The sequence below is a fragment of the Nerophis ophidion genome, linkage group LG16 (assembly GCF_033978795.1).
Source record: "Nerophis ophidion isolate RoL-2023_Sa linkage group LG16, RoL_Noph_v1.0, whole genome shotgun sequence".
In the NCBI taxonomy this organism is placed as follows: domain Eukaryota; kingdom Metazoa; phylum Chordata; class Actinopteri; order Syngnathiformes; family Syngnathidae; genus Nerophis; species Nerophis ophidion.
The window spans coordinates 20,679,043-20,701,409 of NC_084626.1; the positions used below are offsets into that span (position 1 = coordinate 20,679,043).

Sequence of the window (22,367 nt, forward strand, 5' to 3'; positions counted from 1 at the left end):
AAAAGAAACACAATAAAACTAATTCCACACACTGTACAGAATATACAAATACTAATTAAGCTTTATTTGCTCTTTCATATCTGATACAAGATTAAAAGTATATTGCAAGACAAATCAAATAAAGTGATGTCATTTTCTCACCGACTAAATGAAAACGAAATGAGCACCCAGTCCTGAAGATTGGACGTACACGTCCAATATATAACCTTCAAAAATTAAATTGTAAATGTGCTTATATTTGTAATGTATAGATGACCATGTAATGATATCTTTGATTATTGAGGAGAGCAGAAAGTACAATTCTCTGTTTTATCAAGAGAATTTATTGATACGGACACTACATATTTAAGGAAAGGGTATTATATATTTAATGCTTGGAACAATAACTGACATGTTCAGGATTGAACAATGTAGAAAAAAAACAATGCGATTTATAGTAGAAAAGACCTTCAAACCACTGAGTTGGGTGCTCATCAACATGCAAAAGTCAAGTAAAGTAGTATCAGTACTTGAGACAGCATCTTCCTGTTGTGGAGGGACGAGACATCTGGATTAGAACCAAAGTTCAAATGAGACAGACGTTAGCGGCTCGGAGTCTAGGTGGGCACGGTGATGCTGCGGGCCAGGAGCGCCAGCAGTGCCAGCTCTACGATCCCGTGTGCACGCTCCAGAGCCTCTGCAGCATCGTGGGCAGAAAAACCTGCAGCCTGGATTCTCTGGATGTGTTCCATTGGAAATTGTTCTCTAAAGGGAGCTGAAGGTGCGGGCTGAGCGAGAGGGGTTGCAGCAGCGGAGGAGCATGAGGAGGTGCTGGAGACCTGAGGGCTGAGATGGGAGTCAGAGGCTCCTCCTTCTGCAGCCTCGCTCCCCTGCTGCCCCTCAGGGGGTTTCCTGAAGTCCCCATCAGAATCGGGAGGACTCATCGACTCAGGATGACAAATGCTGATATGACTGGCTTCATCTTGGCCCGCGCAGCCTTCTGGAGGCTCCAGGGGTCCCTCAACAGAGTCTGCTCCTTCTCCATCCCACACAAGACACCCTGAAGGTCCTTCACATGCAGCAGTAGCGGGTTTGGCTTTAGCATCGCTTGCTACTGCTTCGGGCGTCACTTTCTGCAGGTCCTCCAGATGTGTCGGCAGCTGGGGGGTGGTGTTGGAGAGCAGCAGTTCGTGGAGCTCCATGAGGGCCGCGGCCAAGGAGGGGATGCTGTCAGCGCTGGAGCAGCGCTCGCCCTCAGGCTGTTCCCTACAAGAGCTACTCACACTGTAGGGGGGTTCCATTTCTACGGATTGGTTGGGATCAGTTGGACATGTTTCTGGCGTTTTAGAAGGGCTGGGCCCAGTCACCTCCTGCTCCATGGGCACCTGCTCTGCATGGAGGGAGTTGTCCTCTACCTTGGTAGATTCTCCAGGGACAGGACCACCATCTGGACACTGAAGAGCTTCTGCTGATTGACTGGGTCCAACTGTGACACTGTTACTGGGGACCTGCTGTGGCGTAGAACCATCACCCTCCTGGCGGCTGTCTTGGTCCTGGCACTGTCCTGGCTCTAAGATCTTATCAAGAGGGACCACGGAAGACTGTGGCAAATCCAAGGTTTGGTTCTGCTGGCCCGGGGAAGGTCTAATGGAGGGATGAGTGGTTGATGAGGACATTTGGTCTGAGATTGTGGGAAGTGACGATGACTGTGGCTGTGGTGAGGTAGTCTGTCCATCTGCAGTGTCTTTTTGGAGGAGAATACATTTGCCATAAACACTTAGTTGGGACCATTGCTTAGGACAACCTTAATGTATCAATACAGTGGAACACGTCATCTTCTACGTTCAAAACTGCCGTCTCGCATCAAATTGAACAAGAGATGTCAATAAATGTGACACGGCTCCAGTTCACCAGCAACCAAAGAATAATTTATCTTTTCTTTGGCTGTTTGGCAACACTTATTTCAAAAGGTAAACCGCCATGTTAGATGAAGTGCGCATTCATAAAACAAAACATTCACGTCAGCAATTGTTAACTTCTTTTTTGCGAGTAAGATTAATAAAAAAAGTAAAACAGTTAAATAAAAGTTTGAATTGCCTGTGCGGTAATTAAAGGTTTACAGATGGTGATGTGGACTTTCTAAGAACAAACGTCCAGACTCAGATATTCCACTGTAGATTGTAAAAGCTCACACATTGACTGAAGTTACTTGCTTGTACTTGTTTTATTCCCACAACAGTAAGTAGAAGATGTATAGAAAAAAACACATCAATTAACATAAATGTATCTTGCAACATAGCTTAAATGATAATAGCTAAGAAAAGCAATGGATTTAGCACAGACAATGGCTGGCTTGAAGTACCTGATTGTTTGGACCTCTCCAGCTGTCTCCATTTGCATCAGTGCTGCTCTGCTATGAGGTTAACACACAGCACACGTCATGCAGAAGGACGGAGAGAGTTAGCAGTCACGCACACACAACATGCAGCAAAAAAAAAATTAAAAAAAATCACATTTTGGATTTTTATTTTTTAAGCCTGATCTATTGTACCACAGGACTATAAACATAAACTAAACTACAACTTGTATTATATACTTAGTCATGTCTAATAATGCATCACGATGAAGAACAATGAATTCCATTCCGTACAAACAGAATCAAAATCCACATGTATAAAAAACACTGCACACACGTACTTCATTTTTGCTCGAGCAGTCTTTGTGTCTCTACATGTGCTATGTTCCTCCTTTTGGCACTTAGGAGCAGACATTGAATGCACAGCAATTCCCTTCCTTTTTAAATTGGTTACTTTAAACGTTAGATTAGAGTCTTTAGACAAAAAAAAGCCAATATTATTGTATTTTGTAATTTAATAAACATGTTTTACACTACGATCTATTAAATGATGACATTGCCATTTATTATGATGTCCTGTGAACAACATGCCAAAAATCTTAAACAACAACATTTAACAACTTGATGTCATTAAATATTAATTTGACTGACAAACTGTTTTTCTGGATAAATGCTCCCTAGTATTTGCAATGTTTGTAATATATATACATACTTTACATCATTTAGATGAGAAAAACGAGGGAAAGATTATGACTGGCTCAGAGGCGAGCAGTAAGTAGCTCCAGTTCACGTCTGCTGCTTGGCTCTACAGCGTCTCCTTTCACACTTCGGCTTAGAACAGCTACTACACGCAGGACAGACAAGCAGTGACTTAAGTTTGTGGTCAAAAGCTTGAACCAATGTGCTCCTCATTTTCAAGAGTTGAATGTTCAATTATAGTCAGAGAAAAGTTGCATGTTTTCCTTTAACCACATTTTCACTCAGTCATTTCCATTATACAGGTGAAACTCATCAAAATAGAATACTGTGCAAAAGTCCATTCATGTCAGCAATTCAACTTCAAATGTGAAATTAATATGTGATATTAACTCATTACATGCAAAGTGGAATATGATAAGCCTTTATTATAATTTTGATGATCATGGCTTCTTGGAAGACCCCACATTTGCTGAGCTTTTCATAAACTGTAAGCCATAATCATCAAAATTATATGAAAACAAGACTCAAAATATCATGTGTTGCAAGGTATGTATGATATTTTCACCTTGTAAATCCAAACAAACCATCTGAATATTTTGAGTTCCACCATTATATTTTCTAGGGAGATGATAAAAGATTCGTACATTTTTGAAAATATTCCTAAATGTTACATTCTTGCGTAATTTTAACATACCAATCAATCATCAATCAATGTTTACTTATATAGCCCTAAATCACTAGTGTCTCAAAGGGCTGCACAAACCACTACGACATCCTCGGTAGGTCCACATTTATTTTGTTAAACTCTACAGAAGTATACCGAAAATTCCAGACTATATTTCGCTACTTTTTTTGTACACATTGAACCTTTTAAAACGGTGCGGCTAATTTATGGATTTTTCTTTGCTGATGGTCGAATATATCACTCGTAAAGATTCTTTATTCATCGCTCCAAGCAACGTTTTTAAGTTTTACAGTATAAATAAAACTGTTTATTTTTCCGAAACCGTCCCATGTGTGATGTTTGTAGAAATGTTTTCATGCATATTTGTACGTGTTATCGTAATGTAATAATGCTAGCGCCGTTAGAATTAACTAATAGGCTAACACGTTTAAGAGTGTTTGTGTTCGTATTACTAACTTACAATGGCATTCTTTTTGTATGATTTCAGTTTAACAAATTCCTCAGTAAATTCACCAAGATGTTACCGAACGTTATTTCATATGTTTATCTGATTGGGGAGCTAGCTTCTGCAGCTAGTGGGTCCATAATGATATCTTCTGTTTTGTTTGATCATACTTTTTACTAATGTGTCACAGACACCGTTTGGAAACAATTAATTTATGTAAAATAAACATTTACAGAATATTTATGTGTAAACAACTTATTTTGAAACGTATATATCTAAGGCTTAAAGTCTGTTGCGGCTAATATACGGATAAAAAATGTTCCTAAAAATTTGTGAATGCGGCATATATATCGGTGAGCTACACAGTCCGGAAAATAAGGTATCTATTTTTAAATGTTATGTTTTTTTATGCTATATGTTCATCTTAAAACCTCACTATGGCTTTTTATGGTCAATTTAACTCTAAACCAAACAAAATTGATGCTAATGAACCTTTTGTTTTATTTTTTTCCAAATAAAAATCGATAAGAGAACCGTTAAGAAACTGCATCGATGGTAGAACCCAAAAGTGGAAACGAAACTGGAAAAATCTGTTCAATTCCTATCCCTAAATGTTACAAAGGGTTATTTTGGCTAAAGACTATTTTCCTTCAGAAGGGACATAGTTTGACAACAACAGTACCTAGAATTGTCTCTGACCAGGAGACATTATGCGTTTAAAATGACCAATTACAAAGGAGAGGAACTGCTGGGCCCGCCTCTTAGTGCCAACAAGGAGGAACGGGGTACGCGTAAGGAATTAGAGAACTAAGCGCTCAGAGAGTGGTTCTTATGTAAGCGGACTGTAGCACTGTTTTGACAACTTGCAGTTGTTTTAATGCATGCTTTTTACTGGACTTTGCGTCAAAGTAAGTGGCGATTGCATGGAGTGATCGTACAACAACGGCGTGAATGGATTTGAAAAGTGCTCATGCGTTTGTAGTTTATATGTTTCTTACCGCTTTCTTGTATGGACCTCTGAAGCGCTTCAGCAAGCTCTCTGTCCGCTATCTCTTCCGGACGACTCTCTTCGCGTCCCTCGGGCCCGTATGCCAGCCGGGCGCATTCAGGCAGCTCAGCCTCAGACAGGAAGCGAGTCTCCGTGCCTGTCGTGCCAATGAGAAGCACGTTTCTCTTCAAGTCGATTGAACACTGCGGGAGAAGAGAACAATGATGTGCATCCTCCAGTGTAGATTGCATCCAATCGGGCGGATGGAATCAGGGATTGTACCTGGTGTCTCTTCAGCATGTCCAGGCCAAGGAGCATATCCATGGGCTGGTCCTCCAAGATGGAGAAAGAACAGGGAAGAAAATCTCCTTCAATCTGGACCTGAGCTGTGTGGATAAAATTGAATGAGCAACATTTTAGCAACTTGGTGGAATGCTGACTTTTCAAGGTCCCCTAAAAAAAGGCAACATTTACTTTTTGATAATGTTCTAAATAGCGGTTAGGGTTGGGCGATATGGCTGAAAACTTTATCACAATATAAGTGTTTAATGTCAGTCGATATCAATAACTACCTATATTTTTCATGATCTACTGAAATTAAGGACCAGGAGGAAAATATATCAAATGTAAACATTTTTATTTAAAATGTAACCTTCCTCTGATTATAATCGCCTCAACTATCATGGAAAGGAAAGGAAATATCATCACAACCATGGGAAAAACTCAAACAATGCAAACAAGATTCCAAAATCACATTGGACACATTAGCCTCTAAAAATGAATGGTGCAGACACGTTTGTTACTGGATACTTTTTAATACACTTCTGCCTTGGAGGCTTTGTACGTGTAAGTAGTATAGACATATAATTATTCTGATACTTATTTCTAATGATAAATGTGCTGTTTTCGACTGCAAAATTGTTAAACTGACGACACGTATTACGTCTGGCTTTTTTTATACTCACAGCCTACTACCTACCATGTTTATCTTTTGCAAATGACTGCACTGAAATAAAAGAAATGACCAACCTTGTGTGCTTATTGGATGATATTTAGATGCTAACTGGGTGTCCAGCTTTGCACAAGTAAAAACGTTGCTGGACTGCTTGTATCGGACATTATATCACATATCTTTCATGCAAACACATCATATAATACTTGTTTTTATTTGCTCATATTGGGCAAATGGTATCGAATCGGGCCACTCCTAGTTCTTAAAGTAAAATGTGTCCTTGGAACCAAATTATTTGATTCACTTTTGAGAGAAGAGGCACTAAATCACTTTTCATTATACATATTAGGGCTGTCAAACAATTAAAATATTTATCCAGATTAATCACAAGTCATGGTTCAATCCAAATTAATCGCAGTTAAATATAATTTTTCATCATTATTAAGTCTACCCCAGACACAGGCCTCAAATTTTTACTTTTTAAGGTCAAGGCAAGTGTTGCCCAAAATGAGAGCTCATATTTTAGGGCACCAAGGCAAGTTAGAAGGGCACCAAAGCAAACATTATTTTCTTTCAAGGCAGGGGCTCCAAAGCCCCTGCCCGAAGAGGCAACGCGGGTCCCCCCTTCAATGGGCTCACCACCCATAGCAGGGGCCATAAAGGTTGGGTGCGTTGTGAGCTGGGCAGCAGCCGAAGGCAGGGCACTTGGCGGTCCGATCCTCGGCTACAGAAGCTAGCTCTTGGGACGTGGAACGTCACCTCACTGCGGGGGAAGGAGCCTGAGCTAGTGCGAGAGGTAGAGAAGTTCCGGCTGGATATAGTCGGACTCACCTCGACGCACAGAAAGGGCTCTGGAACCAGTTCTCTCGAGAAGGACTGGACTCTCTTCCACTCTGGTGTTGCACGCAGTGAGAGGCGACGAGCTGGGGTAGCAATTCTTGTTTCCCCCCGACTCAATGCCTGTACGTTGGAGTTCAACCCAGTGGACGAGAGGGTAGCCTCCCTCCGCCTTCGGGTGGGGGAAAGGGTTCTGACTTTTGTTTGTGCTTACGCACCAAACAGCATTTCAGAGTACCCACCCTTTTTGGATACACTCGAGGGAGTACTGAAAAAGCTTTCTACCGATCACCACCTTGGGGCTGAGTTGGCTGGGATGGTGGGGGAGGATGCTGGACAGACCTGGAAGGCCCAAACGCATTGTGAGGGTCTGCTGGGAATGTCTGGCAGAGTCTCCTGTCAGAGAGAGTTTCAATTCCCACCTCCGGAAGAACTTTGAACATGGCACGAGGGAGGTGCTTGACATTGAGTCTGAGTGGACCATGTTCCGCACCTCTATTGTCCAGGCGGCTGATTGGAGCTGTGGCCGCAAGGTTGTTGGTGCCTGTCGTTGCGGTAATCCTAGAACCCGTTGGTGGACTCCGGCGGTGAGGGATGCCGTCAAGCTGAAGGAGTCCTATCGGGTTCTTTTGGCTCATAGGACTCCGGAGGCAGTAGACAGGTACCAACAGGCCAAGCGGTGTGCAGCTTCAGCGGTCGCTGAGGCAAAAACTCGGACATGGGAGGAGTTCGGGGAAGCCATGGAAAACGACTTCCGGACGGCTTCTAAGCGATTCTAGACCACCATCCGCCGCCTCAGGAAGGGGAAGCAGTGCACTGTCAACACAGTGTATGGTGCGGATGGTGTTCTGCTGACCTCGACTGCGGATGTTGTGGATCGGTGGAAGGAACGCTTCGAAGACCTCCTCAATCCCACCAACATTTCTTCCTATGAGGAAGCAGTGCCTCGGGAATCTGTGGTGGGCTCTCCTATTTCTGGGGCTGAGGTTGCTGAAGTAGTTAAAAAGCTCCTCGGTGGCAAGGCCCCGGTGGTGGATGAGAACCGCCCGGTGTTCCTTAAGGCTTTGGATGCTGTGGGGCTGTCTTGATTGACAAAACTCTGCAGCATCGCGTGGACATCGGGCGTGGTACTTCTGGATTGGCAGACCGGGGTGGTGGTCCCTCTCTTTAAGAAAGGGGACCCGAGAGTGTGTTCCAACTATCGTGGGATCACACTCCTCAGCCTTCCCAGTAAGGTTTATTCAGGTGTACAGGAGAGGAGGCTACGCAGGATACTCGAACCTCGGATTCAGGAGGAACAGTGTGGTTTTCGTCCTGGTCGTGGAACTGTGGAACAGCTCTATACTCTCGGCAGGGTCCTTGAGGGTGCATGGGAGTTTGCCCAACCAGTTTACATGTGCTTTGTGGACTTGGAGAAGGCATTTGACCGTGTCCCTCGGGAAGTCCTGTGGGGAGTGCTCAGAGAGTATGGGGTACCGGACCGTCTGATTGTGGCGGTCTGCTCCCTGTACGATCAGTGTCAGAGCTTGGTCCGCATTGGAGTTCAAGTACCTAAGAGTCTTGTTCACGAGTGAGGGAAGAGTGGATCGTGAGATTGACAGGCAGATCGGTGCGGCGTCTTCAGTAATGCGGATGTTGTATCGATCCGTTGTGGTGAAGAAGGAGCTGAGCCAGAGGGCAAAACGCTCAATTTACAGGTTAATTTACGTTCCCATCCTCACCTATGGTCATGAGCTTTGGGTCATGACCGAAAGGACAATATCACGGGTACAAGCGGCCGAAATAAGTTTCCTCCGCTGGGTGGCGGGGCTCTCCCTTAGAGATAGGGTGAGAAGCTCTGCCATCCAGGAGGAGCTCAAAGTACAGCCGCTGCTCCTCCACATCAAGAGAAGCCAGATGAGGTGGTTCGGGCATCTGGTCAGGATGCCACCCGAATGCCTCCCTAGGGAGGTGTTTAGGGCACGTCCAACCGGTAAGAGGCCAAGGGGAAGACCCAGGACACGTTGGGAAGACTATGTCTCCCGGCTGGCCGGGGAACACCTTGGGATCCCCCGGGAAGAGCTGGACGAAGTGGCTGTGGAGAGGAAAGTCTGGGCTTCCCTGCTTAGGCTGCTGCCCCCGCGACCTGACCTCGGATAAGCAGAAGAAGATGGATGGATGGATGGATATATATATATATATATATATATATATATATATATATATATATATATATGTATATATGTGTTTGTTTATCCATTCATCCATCCATTTTTACCGCATTTCGGGCGGGAGGCGGCGTACACCCTAGACAAGTTGCCACCTCGTCGCAGGGCCAACACAAATGGACAGACAACATTCACACTCACATTCACACACTAGGGCCAATTTTTTTAGTGTTGCCAATCAAACTATCCTCAGGTGCATGTTTTTGGCGGTGAGAGACAGCCGGAGTACCCGGAGGGAACCCACGCAGTCACTGGGGAGAACATGCAAACCTTCGTATTGTGAGGCACACGCAAGAACCCCCGGTCCACCGTGCTGCCCATGTTTGTTTTATATATATATATATATATATATATATATATACATATACATATATATATATATATATATACATATATATATATATATATATATATATATATATATATATATATATATATATATATATATATATATATATATGTATATGTATATATATATGTATATATATATATATATATATATATATATATATATATATATATATATATATATGTATATATATATACATATATATGTTATCAATTAATAATATCAACTGCTCAGTGGCCTAGTGGTCAGAGTGTCCGCCTTTAGAATGTTAGGTCATGGGTTCAAACCCCGGCCGAGTCATACCAAAGACTATAAAAATGGGATCCATTACCTCCCTGCTTGGCACACAGCCTTGAGGGGTTGAATTGGGGTTTAAATCACCAAAAATTATTCCTGGGAGTGGCCACTGCTGCTGCTCACTGCTCCCCTCACCTCCCAGGGGGTGATCAAGGGTGATGGGTCAAATGAAGAGAATAATTTTGCCAAACCTAGTGTGTGTGTTAGATTTTGATTGAGGAAGGTTTATTTTTTTTGAAGTTATGTACATTTATATGCACATGTAGATGCAGTTTCGGGACAGATCCATTCGGAGTTTGAGCAGAAATGTTTTGTTTAGGAATTAACTATACACAGTAAAACATTAACATAACAAAAAATGTGTGTCAGAAATGGTTTTTGAAGAAATACCTTTGTGACATGAAAAAAACACAAGTAATGTAAATAAAACATGGTGTTTACTTTTTGATATCGATATAAAACTCAAAGCGGTTTGGCTAATAATTTACCCACCCCTTCCAATGGGCAGCTTCAATACATGTCTTAAAACTATGTCTACAGACGTGGAAGGTGTAGGTGTAAAAAAAAAAAAAACTCTCACCCAAATGAACTCTGCCGATGATCTTCTGCGTGCCCACTCCCTTGGCAATCCCTGCCCAGCGGCGATCCACCAGGCGCATGATGTTGCAACGCTCGGCACACGCTTGGCTCATTATGGTCATCTGAGCGCCTAAATACACGCAGCATGGGCCAGAGAGCAGAGACAGAGATGCCTTGAAATAATATACAGTACGCTGCATACTTGCCCTTGCATTGACGAGTTAAACACAGAGATTCATCAATCTAAAATGTAGTAGGGTTGCACGCTAATGGCCAAAATAGCACAGCACTGGGCGGAAGGCGCCATTTGAATGATGCTATTAAAATGTTCCTAAGAGGGTGAACTAAACAAGTATCCAATGGTTCACAGCAACAATACAAGTTAAGTCACTACTTTACCTGAGTCAACAAAAGCTTTTACTGGGTGCCCGTTGACTTTGCAGTTAATGTAGAGCATAACCACCTGCCCAAAGCTTTCTGGGGCCTCCTCCATGGCAATGGTCATATTTTCTTCTACGTTGTGCTGCCTGGAGTGTGCAGATACACAGCGTAATATAAATTACATTCCAAAATGAGTGTCAACCATCATGCCTGATTATTATGTTATAGATGATGAACTCTTATTCAAACCTGATATCCTCCTCGATTTTCGCCTGCGCATCCAAATCGAAAGGATCTGCGGTCAGCAGTCGGATTCGCTCCTGCTCACGCTTCGCTCGGTCCTGCTGTTGCTCCAGCAACACTTTGGTGAAGCGCTCTGAAAAAAAAACAGACGGCTACAGCGTGTAGAAGATCACCGCAAAGTGACATTTCTTCATCTACCTAAATCTCCGCTCAGCAGAGCCTCGGCCAGGGGCGGGTTTCGCTCTTTCAGGAGAGACAGCTCGTGTGGATTGGAAAGGAGCATTTGCTGAAGTAAGGCAGGGTCATCCAGCCCCTGAGGAGAAGTGGAGCCACGACTGGTCGTTGGTGCGGAGGTTTGTGCGCAATTCTGTGGTTGCTGCTGTTGTTGTTGGTGTTGTTGTTGTTGTTGTTGCAGCGGTGACAGCTGCGGCTGTTGTTGTTGTTGCCTCTGCTGTGGAATCTGCTGCGGTGGGATGACAGTACTACGAGGAGCCGTGGAAGAAGAGGTGCCAGGGACTGTGATGGAGCTAAAGTCGATACGGGGCAAACCTGCAGAGAAAAGGAAGTGAAGGTTGGTAAATAACGTTATCCATTTACAAAAGGGATCTCTCTGTAGACTCAATCTAATAAAGCAATAAGTAGCAATATTTTATGAATCATTGCATAAAGCCAAGATGTTAAAAGCAAAGTTTGTCACCTGTGTTTAGATGAGGAATTTAGAGATTTGTGTCCAAGTTACACATTAACGGACATAAGATAATTAAGGCTGCAACTAACGATTATTTGGATAGTCGATTACTCATCCACTATTTTAATGACTACTCAAGTAGTCGGATAATAAAGCGTAAAGCAGTTTAAGTTATTTTAGGCATGTGCTTATGAACAAAGATGACTAATTAATTCATAAATATGTATTCATACTGTAACTGTGCTGCTCATTTAGCTGTTAAAAAATTCTAATGACCATTGAAATATTGTCTATTTAAAAGAAAGAAAAGGCAAAATGCTAAAAAAAAATGTTTTACCTTGTTTATGTATTTAAAAACAGTTAAATAGTAGCAATGAAAACAAACAACAAAACTAAAAATCTAACTTCCTCTTAAACAAAAGCATTTTGTGAATTTTAAAAAGCTACACACTTGTAGATTGACTATTGATTAACTCTTGGCCGTTTAAGCATTCTAATAGACTCAATGTGTAGAATTGTATGTTTAATTAATTCTTAAAATGTTGGCTATTTAATAGATTGTATGTTTAATATTATGATACCTACGCATTGGTGGCTGTCTGTCTCTATGTGTGTGAGTGCAAGCGCGTGGTTCACTTTTGTTATTGTGTCTTTTTTTTGCGGCATTGCAAATTGAGGTTGCTAAAGAAGTACTTGAATTGTAGACAAAGTTTAGCTGGCTGACTTTGGCTAAAATAGGAGTTTTAGCACGGTGGAGATGGGTTAGTGCATGTGCCTCACAATACAAAGGTCCTGAGTAGTACTGGGTTCAATCCCGGGCTCGGGATCTTTCTGTGTGGAGTTTGCATGTTCTCCCTGTGACTGCGTGGGTTCCCTCCGGGTACTCCGGCTTCCTCCCACCGCCAAAAAACATGCACCTGGGGATAGGTTGATTGGCAACACTAAATTGGCCCTAGTGTGTGAATGTGAGTGTAAATGTTGTCTGTCTATCTGTGTTGGCCCTGTGATGAGGTGACGACTTGTCCAGGCTCCAGGAACACCCACAACCCCAACGGGACAAGCGGTAAAAAATGGATGGATGGATGGGAGCTATAGTTATTTTTAACACAATTTTTTCTCACACTTGTACGCGTGCTAGCAAAGTACAAGTTAACAATCTTACCGAGGCTGAGATTGTGTCTTACCCCTCAGACTTCCAACATAATGCCTTTGATTTTAATGCTTGCGTATCACAGATGTACAGATATAAAAAGGTCTGCTTTGCAAAATGACCAAAGTATTCATGTTTTTTTTAAGAATAAGAGGAAATGTTTTCACTTTACATGTTATCACCGGCAATGTTTTTGGGAGTGGCAGCGCAGTTTCTCTCTTCTCAGAAAAACACGAGTGATGATGTCACGACTATTGTCGAAATATAATTGTGGGAGACAAATCATTGCAGCTTTCAAGATAATAATAATAACTGCTCTACATAAATACAGGTTTATCTTCGATTTTAACAGCTTGAAGTCAAGCATTCTGAAAAAGGAACCACATGGAAATGTTTGGATCTGATTATGGAATATATGACAACATGTCATGCTAAATGGTATGACAACAACTGTTGCTTGTATTAAAGGCAATATATGGATACCACAAGTTAATTATGTACCTCCTGCAATCTAGAGGATTTATTTGTCCTACGCGTTACTGGCATAGCTGCACAAACAAAGATACAATATTTCTAGGAAATGAATAACAATTGGGGCAAGCGGGATGGGTACCTTTCACATTTGAACCTATACGATACCAATATCTGGGAACCGATACTCAAAGGTAGTACTGTGTGATGTTGACAAAAATATGTATCTGCATGTAGCTAATCTTATATCTCCATAACGAGATGTACAGTGGAAGCTCGATTTACAAACCCCTCATTGTCAATTTATGAACTGCAGACTTTATACAATTTTTTGGTATTTTAATGTTACATCCACCCATTGCGTGCCTACATGGCAGCCATTTTGTGCCTGGTAGCACATCCATTGTGGGCTGGCTGATTGATTTCCCACCCTCACTGCTCACTGTTCTGCTCCATTTTTTACTTTGTCTTTTTGAACAAAAGACATCTTCCTTGACCACCCCCGAACTGTGAACCATCACTTTAACTGCTGCTGTGACCCAAGGTCACCTCCATATTTATACTGTTGACTGTTAATCAAAATGTGCAATAATGTTATGTTACTTACTGTGCCTTGTACATACATTTTTATTTTTTATTCTTAGCTAAGTACCGTTTGACTTGTTGAAGGGTGGACAAGCAAAGTAAGATTTTCATTGTACGGCAAACTGTGTGTTTAACTTTGGATATGACAATAAACAATCTTGAATCTTGAATCAGTGTTGCAGGCGTTAGCTACTGTGCTCAATTCTACTTTCTGCTTTTAAGTGTTTTGAGCCTTTTCACATAATTTTTGTGGTTTTGCTAGCTCAATAAGAGTACAAAAGAAGCAATGGACGAAAGATCAGTAGTTTTAAACATTCAAGAAGTATCCGCAGCGTTCTGTTGTTATTGTTGCTTCACATGAAATGTTCTTACCTGGAAAGGCCGGCTGAGTTGGCGGTGGTCTGTTCGCTTGTCTTAGAACCACAACATCTCCATCTTTCACGCCGTAGGTCCCCAAGGCACGAGTCGGGTCTTTTAGGGGCTGTTCTACATAGGTAATCTAAACATGGAAGAAAGTATAGAAAGAGTGTTGGTCACATAGAAGATTTACTGTATGCTTAATAGATAAGAATGATCACATGTAACAGTTGTCTACCGCTGGGCTCGAACAAGCAACTACAAAGCGAATGTGAGTTAGGTACAGCAGCGTTTTGCAATGACCTAAAAGCCCCTGGGCCCTTATCCAAAATAACTATGCATGGTGTTCTGATTAAAAGTTTTCATACACCACAAACCCCAAAATTTGTACAAAATGTCCCCATCCCAAAGAGGATTCAAACCTATTCCTCTTTACTACTAGTCCAACCACACCACTAAACAAGTTGTTGTCACTCACAGGGTAAGATTGGCCACACAAATATTTAAAGGGGAACTGCACTTTTTAAAATGATTCTGTCTGTCATTCACAATCATTATTAAGAGACAAAAACATATATTTTATTTTACGATTCCTATGTTGCCTTCAGAGCCTTGTAAAACAACTTAAAAAGCCTCTATCGATCCATCCATTTCTACTTGTCCTTATTGAGTCTGCGGGAGTGGCTGGAGCCAATTGCAGCTGCATTCAGGCGAAAGGCGGGGTACACCCTGGACAAGTTGCCACCTCATCGCAGGGCCAACACAAGTTGTTTTTTCAGACAACATTCACACTCACATCAACACACATGGGGCAATTCATTTCTGCCACAACCTATCCCCAGTGCATGTTTTTGGAGGTAGGATGAAGCCGGAGCACATTTTATATATGCGCTGTAAGTATATTTATAAATAATGTAGTAACAGACCAGTCATAACAAGATATAACATGTACAATATGTACCCTATTTTGGTTATTTTAAGCATCATCTGAACTTCTTTCCTGGGCGCATTTATTTCAGTCTAAGCAGCGCAGTCCGCGACCCCAAAGGGAATAATCGGTAGGAAATGGATGGATGGAAGACTTAAAATATAAACATAAAATAAACATTACAAAGGTATTTTACATAAATCAAATACAAGGTTTAGTGTTAATTAATTCACACAAACTACATAAGTTTACGCATATAGATATTGAACAACATCCACTGCAAACATTGTCTAAACAGAATTAGATTTAAGGTGCAGCGTATTCGCTGTCTACTTGTCAAGTTTGGATCTTCATATATTAACAAGCTTTGATTGTCAGATCTACTCAGACAAAAACACGACCACGAATACAAAAGACATCACAAAGTCAGCAATTTCAATACACAACAAAACAAAACTTATTTGTATACTCTAGCCTTTAAAAAAGACCCCCTTTTTAGACCAGTTGATCTGCCATCTCTTTTTTTGCTGCTCCCCCCCCCCCTGCTTAGAGAGGTTATCAGGTGACAACAGATGATTCGCTAGCTGTTCAAAGTCGGGACTGGGATGGACCACTCCTCTGTACTTGGGATGCAACTCAGTATTCTTCTTCCTCCAAACACGACAAGTTTAGTTTAAACCAAAATGGATACATGGATGATACAGCAGAGGATTGGGAGAATGTCATGTGGTCAGATGAAACCAAAATAGAACTATTTGGTATAAACTCAACTTGTCATGTTTGGAGGAAGAAGAACAATGAGTTGCATCCCAAGAACACCATAACTACTGTGAAGCATAGAGGTGGAAACATCATGCTTTGGGGATGTTTTTCTTCTAAGGGGACAAGATGATTGATCCGTGTTAAGGAAAGAATGAATATATCGTGAGATTTTGAGCCAAAACCTCCTTCCACCAGTGAGAGCTTTGAATGGTTGACCAAATACTTATTTTCCACCATAATTTACAAATATATTCTTTAAAATTCCTACAATGTGAATTCCTGGATTTTTTTTCACATCCTGTCTCTCACAGTTAAAGTGTACCTATGATGAAAATTACAGACCTCTGTCATCATTTTGAGTGGAAGAACTTGCACAATCGGTGGCTGACTAAATACTTATTTGCCCCACTGTATATATATATATATATATATATATATATATATATATATATATATATATATATATATATATATATATATATAGTTTGTTTGGCTTATAGCTGTTGGCCTCAACAACAACACTACTTCGTGCTGTCTGCGCTCACTTGATCAGGTAAACACAATTTTATCACAGTTAATTTTCGGCTAAATTCATGTCCCCAACAAAGTCAACTGGACAACAACAATGGAGCCAAGCGTTCACCAGTTTATCCACTTTCCAGGTTTTTGTACCTCGTCTATCAAAATAAAAGCAAAAGTATGATTCATGCTAGCAAAAGGCGCTAACTAGCTCGGCTAGCTCCACAACTGCTTACCTGAATTTCCCCAGCAGGGATTCCTGATTCGAGTTCACAAAGTGCTACAAAGTCTCTCAGCTCCAATTCCGGGGACACATCGAGGGCAAATGTGCTTTCTGGGCGATCCCTCGGTGCGCAGAAAACGGTGACCAGCATCGCTTATTTGGCTGAGAATGAGTGGATGTAACAGAGTTATGTTCTTCCCTTTATTCACAGAGGCGAGCCCCGACGACTCATTTGGACTTGGCCCACTATTTAGGCGTATTTAACTACACTAAACCATCAAATTAAATACTTTGACTTGAACCAAAGATAGTTTCGAACTTACTAGATTGACAGAAGGCGTGTGGTGTTACAGCAGACCAAAAAGTCAACATCAAGAATTGCTCCTATTGCTCAACAAATGCCGTATTGGTTTTACGACATGCCGTATGGACGGGAGTTGGAGTCGTGATGGCACAAAAAGGCCGAGTTCTTTACGACGCCCCCTACTGGATTACGATTGATGTAATGCAGTGTTTTTCAACCACTGTGCCGCGGCACACTAGAGATGATCTAATTAAAACGTTTTTTTGCAAACCAGTAATTATAATCTGCAAAATTATGTGTTGTTGTTGAGTGTCGATGCTGTCTAGAGCTCGGCAGAATAACCGTGTAATACTCTTCCATATTAGTAGGTGGCAGCCGGTAGCTAAATGCTTTGTAGATGTCGGAAACAGCGGGAGACAGGGTGCAAGTAAAAATATGTCTAATGCTTAAACCAAAAATAAACTACTGAAACCCACTGCTACCGACCACGCAGTCTGATAGTTTATATATCAATGATGAAATATTAACATTGCAACACATGCCAATACGGCATTTTTAGTTTACTAAATTGCAATTTAAAATTTCTCGCGAAGTGTCGTGTTGAAAATGTCGCGATATGATGACGCGTATGAGACGTGCGTTTGACGTCACCGGTTGTAGCGGACATTATTTTCCAGCCCGATCCAAGCTATAAGTAGTCTGCTTTAATCGCATAATTACACAGTATTCTGGACATCCGTGTTGCTGAATATTTTGCAATTTGTTCAATTAATAATGGAGAAGTCAAAGTAGAAAGATGGAGGTGGGAAGCTTTTAGCCTTAAGCCACAAAAACACAGCCGGTGTTTCCTTGATTAAAATTCCCGAAGATGAAGCTTTTCTATGGATCAGAGCGGTCAAGCGAACATGGATCCCGACCACTTGTCAACCGGCAGGTTTCGGTGAGAAAATTGTGGTAAAAAGTTGCCTCTTACTGGAGATCAGCGGAGCTTCTGTTCTGCTGCAGCTTTGTGACTACTCTCAGAGATTCAACACACCCGGGGACACACCCCTCCAAATATCAGGTATTATTTAACTCACTAAAACAATAGTAATACAATAGGCAGATCAGGGATTTTCCAGAATTATCATAGTAAATGTGTCTAATAACATCTGAATCGCTCCCACTGCAATCGCCTTTTTTTTTTTTGTTTGTTTCTTTCTAGTCCTTCACTCTAAATTTCCTCTTCCACGGATCTTTCATCCTCGCTCAAATTAATGGGGAAATTGTCGCTTTCTCGGTCCGAATCACTCTAGCTGCTGGTGGCCATGATTGTAAACAATGCGAGGATGTGACGAGCTCTAAAACCAGTGACGTCCCACGCACATCGTCTGCTACTTCCGGTACAAGCAAGATTTTTTTTTTGCGACCAAAAGTTGTGAACTTTATCGTCGATGTTCTCTACTAAATCCATCCATTTTCCATTTTCTACCGCTTATTCCCTTTTGGGGTCGCGGGGGCGCTGGCGCCTATCTCAGCTACAATCGGGCGGAAGGCGGGGTACACCCTGGACAAGTCGCCACCTCATCGCAGGGCCAACACAGATAGACAGACAACATTCACACTCACATTCACACACTAGGGCCAATTTAGTGTTGCCAATCAACCTATCCCCAGGTGCATGTCTTTGGAAGTGGGAGGAAGCCGGAGTACCCGGAGGGAACCCACGCATTCACGGGGAGGACATGCAAACTCCACACAGAAAGATCCCGAGCCTGGATTTGAACCCAGGACTGCAAGAACTTCGTATTGTGAGGCAGACGCACTAACCCCTCTGCCACCGTGAAGCCCTCTACTAAATCCTTTCAGCAAAAATATGGCAATATCGCGAAATGATCAAGTATGACACATAGAATGGACCTGCTATCCCCGTTTAAATAAGAACATCTCATTTCAGTAGGTCTTTAGGGAAGGCTATGCAAAATGAGAATAAAACTGAACTGGCTACTAAGTCAACAAAAACAGAATGCTGGACGACAGCAAAGACTTACTTTGGAGCAAAGACGGCGTCCACAATGTACAAACATGACATGACAAGCAACAATGTCCCCACAAAGAAGGATAAAAACAACTGAAATATTCTTGATTGCTAATACAAAGTAGATGCGGGAAATATCGCTCGAAGGAATACATGAAACTGCTACAGGAAAATAACAAAAAAAAGAAAAAAAGCCATAAAAATAAGAGCGCAGGACAAAGACTAAAACACTACACACATGAAAACAGCAATAAACTCCAAATAAGTCACGGCGTGATGTGACAGGTGGTGACAGTACACCTATTTTGAGACAAGAGCTCTATTGATGTCCATCCATCCATCCATTTTTTACCACTTATTCCCTTTGCGGTCGCGGGGGGCGCTGGTGCCTATCTCAGCTACAATCGGGCGGAAGGCGGTGTACACCCTGGACAAGTCGCCACCTCATCGCAGGGCGCTATATTGATGCATGCTTGGTTATGCTTTAAAGTCATATCCAACAATTGCGACAATGACTTTTTACTCTCAACTTTCGTTTTTTTAATGATTTCTGCTGGTGGTGTGCCTCTGGATTTTTTCAACACAAAAAATGTGCCTTGGCTCAAAAAGGTTGAAAAACACTGATGTAATGTACATGAACGCCACGAAATAAGACCATTCATATGGGATGGATTTTTTTTTGCAAATTAATTAGTTTTTATGATAGATGGCATAAGCAAAAACAATGTTTGGCTTTCAGGTCAAATGTAATGTAATCAACAACAAAAAATAATTATCCAACCAAATAATTTCTGTTCTTTAGGTGCTTTAAAACCAATATCCACCTGCCCATTTTCTACCACTTGTCCCTCTCGGGGACAAGGCAACAACACTGGTGTAGGTGTAGTCAGTTGCCCCTAAATAATGGAATGCACTCCCTTAAGAGCTGAGAGCTGCCCCTTTTTAATAGGCAGTTGAAACCACATTTGTTTAGACATTATACATATTTCATTATCATTTTTAAAATTATTTTTATATATAAATTTACATTATTTGTATTACCATATTTACTATTTTATTTGCAATGTGTACATTGTTGCATCATGGTATGTGCCTGAGGAAGTAAAATTGTCTCAACTTATATACTGTCAGAGTTAGTTTGTGACGAACCCCAAGATGCAGAGAAGGTGGCAGGCATTGAGTAGGAAAACATGATTTAATAAAACACTAAGACAAAACCAAACAAAAGGGGTACAACAAAAGGCGCAAAGGAGGCGGATAACAGCTTGGTTATGGACAAAAAACACTTACTGTGACAAGACGTAAGGAACTATGGCATGAACAGAGTGAACAAAATTAGACAAAGCTACAAGCGACAAGACAGGTAGTGGTGACATCGACACGACACGACAGGAGTGACAATACAATAATCCAGCACAGACTGGAGGGGTAAACAGGTCTAAACAGGAACGGGCTGATTGACTCCAGGTGTGGCCAGGTGCCAATCAGCCTCATCTGAGGGGACACAGCACTCAGGGAGACAAACAGGAAACTGAACCAAAATAAGAGTGCTGACCGGAACTAAAGACAGGAAGTACTACACACACAGAGGAAAAAGTAAAACACAAACAAACTGTCAGTGGCAAGCCTGACATATACATCAGTATGATATTGATACATATGCATATATTAATAAATATACAAATACAAATGAAATATACAAATAAATAATTAATGTGTATGAATAAACGCGTATTTGTAAATACATTTTTGTTGAATTGTCTCACATCAACTTATATATATCAATATGATATTAATACATACGCATACATTAATAAATAAAAATATAAAAATACAAATACAAATGTGATATACAAATGAATAAAACATTTGTATGAATAAACCCGTATTGGTATATATGTTTTTGAGATTTGAAAATATATATAAATAAAATTTATAAATATAAAAATGTGATATACAAATAAATCAATAGTTTGTATAAATAAATGTGTATTTGTAAAAATATTTTTGAGATTTAAACATTAATATGCTTGATTTTGTATTTATATTTGTATTGAATTTGCATATGTGGATCACTTTTTTGCTTTTGTGTCGATGAGACATTCCTCCCACAAACCAGATGCACAAATAAATTTGACCTACACACTCTCCTGAACAACCAGCATATATATTACATTTGTATTTGTATATTTATTCATACATATGTATTGATATAGTCATCCATGGTCCGGTGGCCATGGATGAAGTGCTGGCTGTCCGGAGTCGGGACCCGGGAGTGGACCGCTCACCTGTGCATCGGTTGGAGACGTCTCTGTGCTGCTGACCCGTCTCCGCTTGGGATGGTCTCCTGCTGGCCCCACCATGGACTGGGCTCCCACTATTATGTTAGCTCCACTATGGACTGGACTTTCATGATATTATGTTAGACCCACTCGACATCCGTTGCATCCGGTCTCCCCTGGGGGTTAGGGGAGGTCACCCACATCTGCGGTCTTCTCCAAGGTTTCTCATCGTCATTCACATTGACGTCCCACATGGTTCGGAGTTTCTCCTTGCCCTTTTGTGGGCTCTGAACCGAGGATGTCGTTTATGGCTTGTGCAGCCCTTTGAGACACTTGTGCTTTAGGGCTATACAAATAAATATTGATTGATTGATTGATTGATTGATTGATTGATTGATTGATTGATTGGTTGGTTGAATATCATATTAAAATATATAAGTTGATGTGAGACAATTCTACTTCCATAATCGATTGTTTGGCTTGTAATGTAATATAATCAAGAACAAGAAATAATGACTGGACCAACTAATTTATGGTCTTTAGGTGCATTAAAACCAATATCGATCCATTTTCTACCGCTTGTCCCTCTTGGGGTCACAGGGGGTGCTGGAGCCTCTTACAGCTGCATTCAGCACGAAAAGGCGGGCTACACCCTGGACAAGTCTCACCTCATCACAGGGCCAACACAGATAGACAGACAACGTTCACACTCACCAATATCCATCCATCCATCCATTTTCTACCGCTTGTTACTTTCGGGGTCGCGGGCGGTGCTGGAGCCTATCTCAGCTGCATTCGGTTGGAAGGCGGGCTTCACCCTGGGCAAGTCGCCACCTCATCGCAGGGCCAACACAGATAGACCACATTCACACTGACCAATATCTTCAACCAAAATAAATACAAACATTTGGTATATTTATTTTAGAGTTTATAAAGCAAAAACACTGGTGTTGGTGTGGTAAGTTGCCCCTAAATAATAGAATGCTCTCCTTTAAGAGCTGAGAGCTGCCCCTTTTTAATAGGCAGGTAAAACCAAATTTGTTTAGATGTGCATTATACATATTATTCCATTATAAGTGTTTTT

At 41.4% G+C, this 22,367-nt stretch overlaps 1 protein-coding gene across 3 annotated transcripts; it reads right to left on the reverse strand.

Annotated features, from left to right (window-relative positions):
- Positions 1–43: 43 nt before the first annotated feature.
- On the reverse strand, positions 44–17,149 carry ddi2 (DNA-damage inducible protein 2). Of its 3 annotated transcripts, none has more exons than XM_061874623.1 (10): positions 17,004–17,149; positions 16,694–16,842; positions 14,264–14,390; positions 11,196–11,546; positions 11,004–11,130; positions 10,773–10,900; positions 10,375–10,503; positions 5,435–5,538; positions 5,163–5,355; positions 44–1,723 (listed from the first exon to the last, which is right to left on the reverse strand). In XM_061874623.1, the coding sequence occupies exons 2-10, from the start codon at positions 16,829–16,831 to the stop codon at positions 597–599; spliced, it is 2,424 nt and encodes an 807-aa protein (XP_061730607.1). In that variant the 5' UTR covers positions 16,832–16,842; positions 17,004–17,149; the 3' UTR covers positions 44–596. The 3 variants fall into 3 exon arrangements, with proteins under 3 accessions (XP_061730607.1, XP_061730609.1, XP_061730608.1); XM_061874625.1 differs by adding an exon at positions 2,342–2,389 and having other exon boundaries at positions 1,614–1,723; positions 16,694–17,114; XM_061874624.1 differs by adding an exon at positions 2,342–2,392 and having other exon boundaries at positions 1,614–1,723; positions 16,694–17,114.
- Positions 17,150–22,367: the final 5,218 nt, after the last annotated feature.

Coding starts and splice junctions, on each gene's coding strand:
- ddi2 (XM_061874623.1), bottom strand. CDS start 16,831: ATGCTGGTCACCGTTTTCTGCGCACCGAGGGATCGCCCAGAAAGCACA. Junction 14,391..16,693: donor TCCCTGCTGGGGAAATTCAG/GTAAGCAGTTGT, acceptor TTCCATGTTTAG/ATTACCTATGTAGAACAGCC. Junction 5,539..10,374: donor CATCGGCAGAGTTCATTTGG/GTGAGAGTTTTT, acceptor TTATCCACACAG/CTCAGGTCCAGATTGAAGGA.